This window comes from Silurus meridionalis, chromosome 15 (genome assembly GCF_014805685.1).
Source record: "Silurus meridionalis isolate SWU-2019-XX chromosome 15, ASM1480568v1, whole genome shotgun sequence".
Classification (NCBI taxonomy): domain Eukaryota; kingdom Metazoa; phylum Chordata; class Actinopteri; order Siluriformes; family Siluridae; genus Silurus; species Silurus meridionalis.
The window spans coordinates 475001-485000 of NC_060898.1; the positions used below are offsets into that span (position 1 = coordinate 475001).

The following is a 10000-nucleotide window of genomic DNA, read 5'->3' on the forward strand; positions in this document are numbered from 1 at the left end:
CCCCATTCACTGTTATAATAACCTCCACTCTTCTGGAAAGATGTTCCACTAGATTTTGTGGAGATTTATTTAGTGGGTGTTAGAAAAGTCAGGTACTGATGTAGGTGAGAAGATGAGAAGGTTCCTGGGGTGCTGTCAGCATTTACAATAATCCCAAAGTTGTTCAATAAAGTTTGGAGATCTATAGCAGGAGATCTTTCACATCATCTAACCCATGGAAAGTAGATCTTCATGACGCTGGCTTTGTGCACAGGGGCATTGTCATGCTGGATCAGATTTGGGTCTCCTAGTTCAAGTGAAGAGAAAAGTTCATGCAGTTTGGAGAAGAATCACATGTGGGTGGAAACGCCGGGTGTCCCAATACTTATGTCCATATAGTGTAAATAACATCAAAATAATAAATGTGTCCCTAAGAACATCAGATCACTGCAGTCATGATGGTGTTCAACAGGAGAAAATATCAGTTGTTGATTTTATATTAAATTAATGAGAGATCTGGTGTAGACGTGAAGGAGCAAATGCTGGATTCAGATTCCCAGAATGCACTGCAGTGACTCAAGTCGTCTGTGAGATATCTGTGAGATGTGATGATGATGATGATGATGATGATGATGAAGATGAAGTGTCATTTCTAGAGAAGGATTTAAAGATGAAGGACTAAAGTGCTGCTGCATCACTCTGAACCCCACTGTGAGAACGGCATTGTGGGTAATGTAGGAAAGTGGCAGTGTGGAGCCTCCAACACGTCCGACAGAAAGAACAGAGTTATGAGATAAACGCTGAACATGGTGTTTATTATAAATAATGAAGAGGTGTGGACTCGTGATCGGATCACGCTTCTTCTTGAGCTGCTTCTGTGTTTTTATGATAAACGTTCAAGCTCATACAGCATCGATCTCTCTCACATGCACGTGTACGGACTGAATAAACACACCAGGGTGACTGCAACACAACACACAACACCTTCAAGGACACGCCAAGGTCAAAGAGATTACAGAGCAACGAGTGGGAACCTGCACATCAGAGATCGAGGGGGAGAGAAAGAGGGAAAGACAGAGAGATAGAGGGAGAGAGAGAAATAAAGGAAGAGAGAGGGAGAGTTAAAAAAATAGCAAAGAGAAAGAGAGATAAAGAGAGAAATAGAGAGAGAGAACGAGAACGAGAGAGAGAGAGAACGAGAGAGAGAGAGAACAAGAGAGAGAGAGAGAAGAGAGAGAGAGAACAAGAGAGAGAGAGAGAGAGAGAGAGAGAGAGAGAGAACAAGAGAGAGAGAGAACAAGAGAGAGAGAACAAGAGAGAGAGAGAGAGAGAGAGAGAGAGAGAGAGAGAGAGAGAGAGAGAGAGAGAGAGAGAGAGAGAGAGAGAGAGAGAGTGAATCATACAGCATGAAATATAAAAATGATACACTGGCATCATCATGCATGAAACATTAACACACACACACACACACACACACACACACACACACACACATTACTGTAATAGTATGTTATTATTATAATCAGATTTCAGAAAAAGTCAAAACAGGCTGATGAGCTGAGAAATTAAAGGCATGTTGCTTTCTGAATGTCAGTTTGTTTATAAACCATAAGAAACATTGCACACACACACACACACACACACACACACACACACACACACACACACACACACTGCATTCCAAATCCATCCCCAAAGTATTTTCAGATTCTTGTCTTTAATGTGTTTATGTGCAACTCAGATGCTTCCCTTTTTTCTGTATCTTCTCTGAGATGTTTCCACAGGTTGCTTAAGGCTCCTTCAACAGACTGATGTTAAGATTTATAAAAACACACACCTTGCTATGTGTCTAACAGCTGAGCGTGCAGATCGAAGAGAAAGTAAGTTCTGGGTTTGTTATCTTCTCCTCTGATCTCTCAGCTCTGAGAAGAGTCCTGTTCATTCCAAACAACTTCTGCATAAAAATTATGGAGGTCACTGTGCTCTTGGGATTCTACTATGCAGCACAAGTGTTTTTGCCTGGTCTGTGCTTCAGAAGCACAATCCTGTCTCTCTGTTCTGCACTCAGTAACTCTGATCTCCTCATTGCCTACTAGTGTTTACTCTGATCTGCATGTTCCTCAGTTTGACCTCATACAGACAGGTGACCACGTTCCCCCAAGGAAAGTCCAGTCTAAATGTAGAAACATCTCAGAGATTGTCCACCTCTCTTTTCATTGGTTGGCCCTTTTTTCATCACAATGACGTCATCAACCCGAATCAGAGTCTTCATAAGAAACAACAAAAAAAACGGCCAAAAACCTCATTATCTGAAAAACTACACATTTTTACCCTCATATACGATGCCTCTGATCTGTTGTTTATGAGTGTTGTCATGGTTACATTCATACACAATAAAATGCACTGATTAAATTAACATAACCCATAACAAAGATCTACCAGCCAATCAGAAATGAGCATTTCTTATGGTCAGTGTTTAAACAAAAACACAAAACCAACGGTGCCGAGCAGAGTGACACGAGAACCTCCATGAGAAAACACATGAACAGAGTGTGTTCATAATGTATATGTGAGTTCTGTAAAGTTGCTTTGAGACAATGTCCATTGTGAAAAGGGCTATAAAGAGATTACCTTGAACTTGAACTTGAACTTGAACTTGAACTTGAATGTGCACACACACACACACACACACACACACACACACACACACACACACACACACACACACACACACACAAAACCCAGTAGCAATGTGAAAAGGAGTCACATGAAGCTGCAGGATGAGGAGTGGAACCTCAGCTTGGCAAACATTAGCATAATGCTAATATTATGAGAATCCCTCAGCTCCTCCACCCTGCACATGCCAAACCGCCTTTAAGCAAATTCCCTGTGCAGGAATAATTAAACCCACACCCGCTGCACAGCACACTTCAGAGAGGTGAGGGATGGAGGGATGGAGGGATGGAGGGATAAGTGAATGTGCCAGTGCACGTGTCTGAGAGCTGCAGCCATGTCCTGCTATAAAAAGATTGTGCAGCAACCCCATCTACAGGTCATCAGCACTGCAACAGTGCAGCACACAGACACACACACACACACACACACACACACACACACACACACACACACACACACACACACACACAGAGTTTTCATCAGTGCAGAACGGCCCGCTGTTACAAACACAATCTCATTATAATGAGATTGTAACCGTTTATGTTTTTAGAGCAGCAATTTTGCAGTGTGAATGTGCTGCGGATGTCAGAGTCGGAATCAGAATCAGAATCAGAGTCAGAATCAGAGTCGGAATCAGAATCAGAGTCAGAATCAGAGTCAGAATCAGAGTCAGAATCAGAGTCAGAATCAGAATCAGAGTCAGAATCAGAGTCAGAATCAGAGTCAGGACTCAGCTCAGGATACGACTCAGAGTCTGTGTCTAATATGAATATCAGTAGCAGTAACTAAGTGAGCTAGTCTGTTAGCTAAGCACTAGAAAACAACTTTACATCACTCCCAGGATCACGAGATCCTTCTCCCTGATTGATTTAGTTGTATTCAAACATTTCTCTTTTTAACAACAGCTTGCTAGCAGACGTATATAAACACTACATCATTGCCCTATAATAATATGAAGCCAGATGCATCAGGTTCCAAACTGTGACGTCTTTTGTTGTGACATCATAAACTGAGGTCATATGTAGCTCCGCCCAAAGAATCCTGATTGTATTTATGCTTCTGTTGTACATTTTAAAAAATGCGTTTTTCTTGCTGAATAAAAAAGCCTTTTTGTCCACCATGACTGCAGGCAGGAGCTGAAACCCAGGCACTTGTAGCACCGTAACCCTGTTATAACGATGTCATAACCTGGTTAGGCCATTACAGTGGCACTTCTGCAATGTAAATGTCTGTCCAATGCTCAGGAGGTCAGAATCATAAATCTGTGACTAGTAAAAACTCCACAGCTTGGTGTGATTCATGGTAAAGGATCGGATCTAATATCTAATACGTTTCTCATAAATCTCCTCATATAAACACATTCCTGAAGTACTTCCTGTTTCTAGACAGGGTGTAGGTATGAGAAGAGATTTGATCAGGGTCTGCTCCGTTTCGCTCGAAGGATCTGCATTATCACAGCGGGGAAGGAAGAACGAGAATGAGGATGGGTGTTTTTACTCCGCCCTCTTCATGACCCACAATGCTAATTTAATCATGCGCCTATGGGACACGATCATCTCAGCAGTTCAGGTTCACTTCCACTGTGAAGATAGAGAAATGTAATTCCAAAAGATTTCAATATGAAATGCTTGGATTAAATCTGAGTCCAAACATTTTACTTTTATTTCATGCAATTTCAGTAGAAGCAATGGCTAGCGGTCAGGACAACACACGTGACACGCTCATCTGTTCAACAACCAAAGATTATTCAAAATAAGCATACAGACCTCTTTGAAAAAGGCAAATACATTAATACTACAGATATTTATTTTTATTAGAATTGAATTGATTTATTATAACTATACTTTATTATGAACTCTATAATAAACCCCCTGACAATCACAGTCATATATGTTTCTTCTTTAAACTCTTCCCACATAGTTGAATCCACACAGGTGTGCAGAACATTGTAGTGTTACAGTTTTCATAAGAACTGAAATTTCCAATCACTGCTCCAACATGATGAAGATCCTAAACAACAACGCCAGCTTCTTTCTAAGGTGGATGTGGTGTGATGATTGAAGTGGAAGAACTCGAGTGTCCTGCACAGAGTCCTGACCTCCTCAACTGTACTGAACACCTTTAGGATAAACTCGAACCCAAGACTGCTTACCTACTCCTGACATCAGTTTCTGATCTACTGTTCCACTAATGCTTTGAATCTAAATGAACACTAATCCCCGAAGCCATGCCCCAAAACCTAGTGGAGAGCCTTCACTAAAGAGTGGAGAAGCTTATAATAACTCAAATGGGGGATAAATCTGGAGTGGGATGTGGGCTGTAATAGTATGAAGTGTTAAGCATTAAGCGTTCACATCCTGAACTTATACTTTTTCCACTCACACACACACACACACACACACACACACACATATGAAGGTCAGTAGCAAGTGAAAATAACTAAAAAATGTCAGAAAGATGTCCTGGCTGTAGATGTGTAAGGATAGGACAGATTTGATGATGAAATGAAGAAAACTTGGGGTGAAGAGAAATTCTCTGTCCTGAACAGCGCAGTGTTTCAATTGTCTCGATTCTCGATTCATTTTATTTTACTTATGAACAACATTGTTGTCGGAAATGCTTCACGATTAGGAAGCAGAGACTCAGTGAAATAAAAACGGCATCAGCACCACACACAACATTAATAACACATCAACTCCAACATGAGCTGCATTGAGTGATTTAGATCACCGGACTAACCGCAACACTGACCACAACACTGACCACAGCACCAAACAAAACCCCTGACCACAACACTGACCACAGCACTAAACAAAAGAACTGACCACAACACTGACCACAGCACTAAACAAAACCACTGAACAATACCATTAAACACTGGTTTGATTACTAGACTAACCACAGGACTGATCACATCAGTGAACAGAAAAAATCACCACAAAAATAAATTAAACAAATGACCATAGCACCGACCAAAAACTGACCACAGACCAACACAACTGACCACCAGACTAACAACAGCACCGACCACAGCACTAAACAAAACTACTGACTACTGCACTGACCGTGATGCTGAACAATACCACCAACTACAGCACTGACCATGGTGCTGAACAATAAAACGTAATACAGCACTGACCATGGTGCTGAACAATACCACAGACAACAGCACTGACCATGGTGCTGAACAATAAAACGTACTACAGCACTGACCATGGTGCTAAACAATAAAACGTACTACAGCACTGACCATGGTGCTGAACAATACCACTTACTACAGCAGTGACCATGGTGTTAATAAATACCATTTACTACAGCACTGACCATGGTGCTGAAACATACCACCGACTACAACACTGACCATGGTGCTGAATAATACCATTTACTACAGCACTGGTGCTGAACAATACCATTTACTACAGCACTGGTACTGCACTGCACTGGTGCTGACAATAAAATGGTTTATTATCAGCATTTCCAGAAGGCTGTCAATCCACTTATTCTTCCTTTTAGGTCAAAACAGATAAACTGTCAAACTGTGGAAGTGTACGCTCACAATTTATTATAACTGCATGTCATTCATCTGAAACATTGCATATGCCAAAGCAAGACATGTTTATAAAACACACCACTGTTTATGTTTGATTGAACAGTTGATACACAGATTTAAGAAAGATAAGTTTTCTTTTTTTTTCATATATTTTCTATAGTGCTTATCTTACACAGGTTCACAAAGAAGTGCAGGGAAACTCAGGGAACAATCACACACACAAAGACACTCTCTCTCACACACACACACACACACACACACACACACACACACACACACACACACATACATTGTGGGTAGTTCGGAATCAGCCTATAGGACATGTGTTTAGAACACAGGGAGAACATGATAAAGTTCCAAAAACACAATGTGGAGGTGGATCTTAAAGACGCAGAACAACACACTGCCTTTCAGTGTATGGATTGGGTATTAGGACTGTGATTGACAGGTCAGAGTGAAGGTCAGTTACACTTGAAGACTCTTTATATATTCAGCCAAAACCACAATTTACAATGTATAAATATGTGTGTGTAATTTATATTGATGATAATATTTGATGAAAGTATTCATGTTATTTAAATTATGATTTTTATATGTGTAAGTCCTTAAAAGCACAAATAATTGAAATTTTCAATTTTCTCATACATTTGAGGATTCACTCATTTGCATGATTTCATTTCTTCATCCGAGTGCCTTATCTAATCTCATTTTATGCTGAACAAGTTAGTTTTCTTTTTAGCTGATGTACTTATTGAATTGATAACAACAAAGCTCAGGCAAAATATATATATATATATATATATATATATATATAATTTAAGAAGTCATTTGGCAGATGCACCTATCCATAGCAACTTAATATCATTTCATTTGTACAACAATGTCTGAATTACGCCTGATCACCTTCAACATGGGAAAAGTTCATTAACATGTCAGCAGATTAAAGGAAACAAGATTCTGTTGGTCAGAAGTTCATGAAGAGCACAGAACAGGATGCCTGTAGAGCACAAAAATACTCATGGAGTCAGAGGAACATGTATCATTAGCTTTCTTATGATCCAATGCTATTATCACATAAACAGCTGATGTGTCACTTCTGAAAAGTTTTGCTCAAGATAGATAGTACATTTTTCATTCATTTCTATTTTTCTTTATTTTGCTGATTATTCAGTTTAATGTAGTTCAGAGAGTTCTCTCATCTAAACCAGGACACTTGGAAGTCACGCCCAGTTCCTGCATTATTATGCCATCATTTTCCACCGCTTTCATCACCCAAAATCAATCACACACACTGTTCACCATCAAAACCCGACACAGGGATTAATATTGATCTGATTGCTTCACCGCTACTGCAGCACATCTTCCAAATTCCAGACTTTTAACTGTTACTTTACTTCTTTACTTCTTCTGTCTTTTTTACCACACTTTAAAAATAAAATCGACAGTTTATTAATTCCATCTAAACAGGAAACAGAAAGTACCCTGTGCTCAAACCAACATACTTCAGCAGGACAGGGATAATTTCTACATTTCATGTCAGAACTTACCTCTTGCCCAGAACATCGACCACCAATAACCATGCCCAGATCCACGTGGCTCCCAGTCGAGCCCACATCATTCCCAAAGAACGAGTCTTCACTGCAGTGAGGAAACAGAGGGCATGTTATACATGTATCTGAGAATTTGGTGTTAAATTGGTTAATAAAAATTAAACAGAAGAATCATTACTGTATTCCTGAACATTTTATTTTAAATCGAACTAAATCCCAAAACTAAATAGAAGATGAGATTCAAAAGAAATACAAAAGATGCTGCTAAGAAACTCCCTTATTAGTTATTAACATTAACATTATACTTATTATTGAAACTACCAGAACGATTAAGGAAGTAATGTTTTTTGGGGAAATAATAAAGAACTAGCATTCATCCACATTTTTCTGGAGAAATATTCAGAAGGAAGACTTAAGAACATAATGTAATGTGAGGAGCTTTAGAAAATAAAAGGAACTACAAAATAAGGAACTGGGTTCCCAGGACTCAATTAAAGGAATTAGGAAATAAAAATAAACTAGGAGTTTGCAGCAAATCTAGTTGAGGTTTTCAAGGAACTGTGGAACTCTGGGAAAGTAAAGAAAACATACGTTTATGTTTCTCCATTTCTTAACACCTGAATCCATCACTTCAACATCACATTAGAGAAGCTTAGTGTTTACTAAGCAATGCTAAGCTGCTGAAGATAATTTGTAAATGCATTTAGCACTAAGCAGTTATAGAACAGCTGTGCTAATGCTAATGCTAATGCTAATGCATCCTCTAATATACTACAAAACAAAGATCCTGCAAAACAAGCAAGTGAGCAAACAAAGCAGAAGCTCACAGCACAAAGATAATGAACATTAAAATGTGACACATTTACAGCACTCTTTTATTTATTTATTTATTTATTTATTTATTTATTTATTTATTTATTTATTTATTTATTTATTCTTCCTGAGTCCCTGCCTGGTCAGGGTCACGCTGGTTAATTTGTTTACTAGTTTATTTACTGTCTGCAAAAGAAAAGCATTAAAATTCATCAGAAAATAATCATGAGAATAATAAGTGTTATAATAATTGGTGATGTAGTTGAGGTTGAGGAACTGTCAGCATTTCTGAAAGTAGAGCGTTTTTATATTTAATTTCATTCCAGTTTGAGCCACGCCCATTTCAGGTTTAAATCTGAATACAGAAAGAAAATCAGTGAGTGGTGTTGTGTTACACCTTTACAGTGTTTCTGAGTCCATCATGTTTCATTCCATCAAACTGAAACTGAGTTTCTTTAAACTGTTGAATAGCAACAGAGAACATATTCGAGAACTTCAGTCCAGTGTTCCCACCGAACACATCCTAAAGTCCTAATAAACCCTTATTCAGCTACATGTTCTGTCAGTGTGTCAGGTGTTTCCTGCTAATGTGAATGTACTGTAGCTTAAAAATGATTCAGAACATGCCATTGATCCTGAACGCCCTTTAATTAGCCTTTAGAGTAAACATTAGAGATTTCTGGGTAAAACCTACACATTAGTGACAGAACAGTGACAGAGGGAAAGAAAGTGATAATAATTCATTATAGACTTTTTCCCTTTGCATAAAGTATAATATATTTCTGATTTTTAATTTTAGACTAAAAATTCCAGACTATGCAGCATTGATGAGGATTAAAACACATAACACATGATGATGTCCAGAGAAAACAGAATAAAGTGCAGTATAATCATTTATATTCTGTAAATGTATCAACTCGTTTTTCCTCAATAATAATAATAATAATAATAATAATAATAATAATAATAATAATAATAATAATAATAATAATAATAATAATGGAGTTTTGCTGTATGATGCTCAGCTCCCTGACAAACATCAGGTCTTAACATATTGAGGTCCAAACAGAAAGATGAAGAAATGCTGTATATAGCGAGAACAAGCTGCACGTTCATGCAATGAGACCACCATTTGCATGCAAGCCTTCAAAACACACACACACACACACACACACACACACACACACGCGCGTTTTTCCCACTCGTTTGAGGATTGAAAAAAAGAAGAGCAGTAAAAGCATTCTAAATGCACCACTCGGTTCCTCTGCTCGTCCCCGATCAAACATGGCACAGGGGAGTGACTGCAGTGCCAAAATGATGACTGAGTCAGTGCACACACACACACACACACACACACACACACACACGAATAGACTTTACATACATTAGCACTTAAATTTCAGATGTGCACGCGCCGAAATCTAACGTCGTT

General features: G+C 38.7%; 1 protein-coding gene across 3 annotated transcripts in view; it reads right to left on the reverse strand.

Annotated features, from left to right (window-relative positions):
* Nucleotides 1-10000, reverse strand: part of gabra1 (gamma-aminobutyric acid type A receptor subunit alpha1) — a 40895-nt gene that overhangs the window by 13393 nt on the left and 17502 nt on the right. For 2 of the 3 annotated variants that reach the window (XM_046867142.1, XM_046867141.1), the window contains one exon: nt 7753-7843. In XM_046867142.1, the coding sequence (XP_046723098.1) occupies nt 7753-7823 (71 nt within the window). In that variant the 5' untranslated portion in view covers nt 7824-7843. Of the gene's footprint in view, nt 1-7752; nt 7844-9952 lie in introns of all 3 variants that reach the window. The other variant, XM_046867143.1, reaches the window with a different exon arrangement.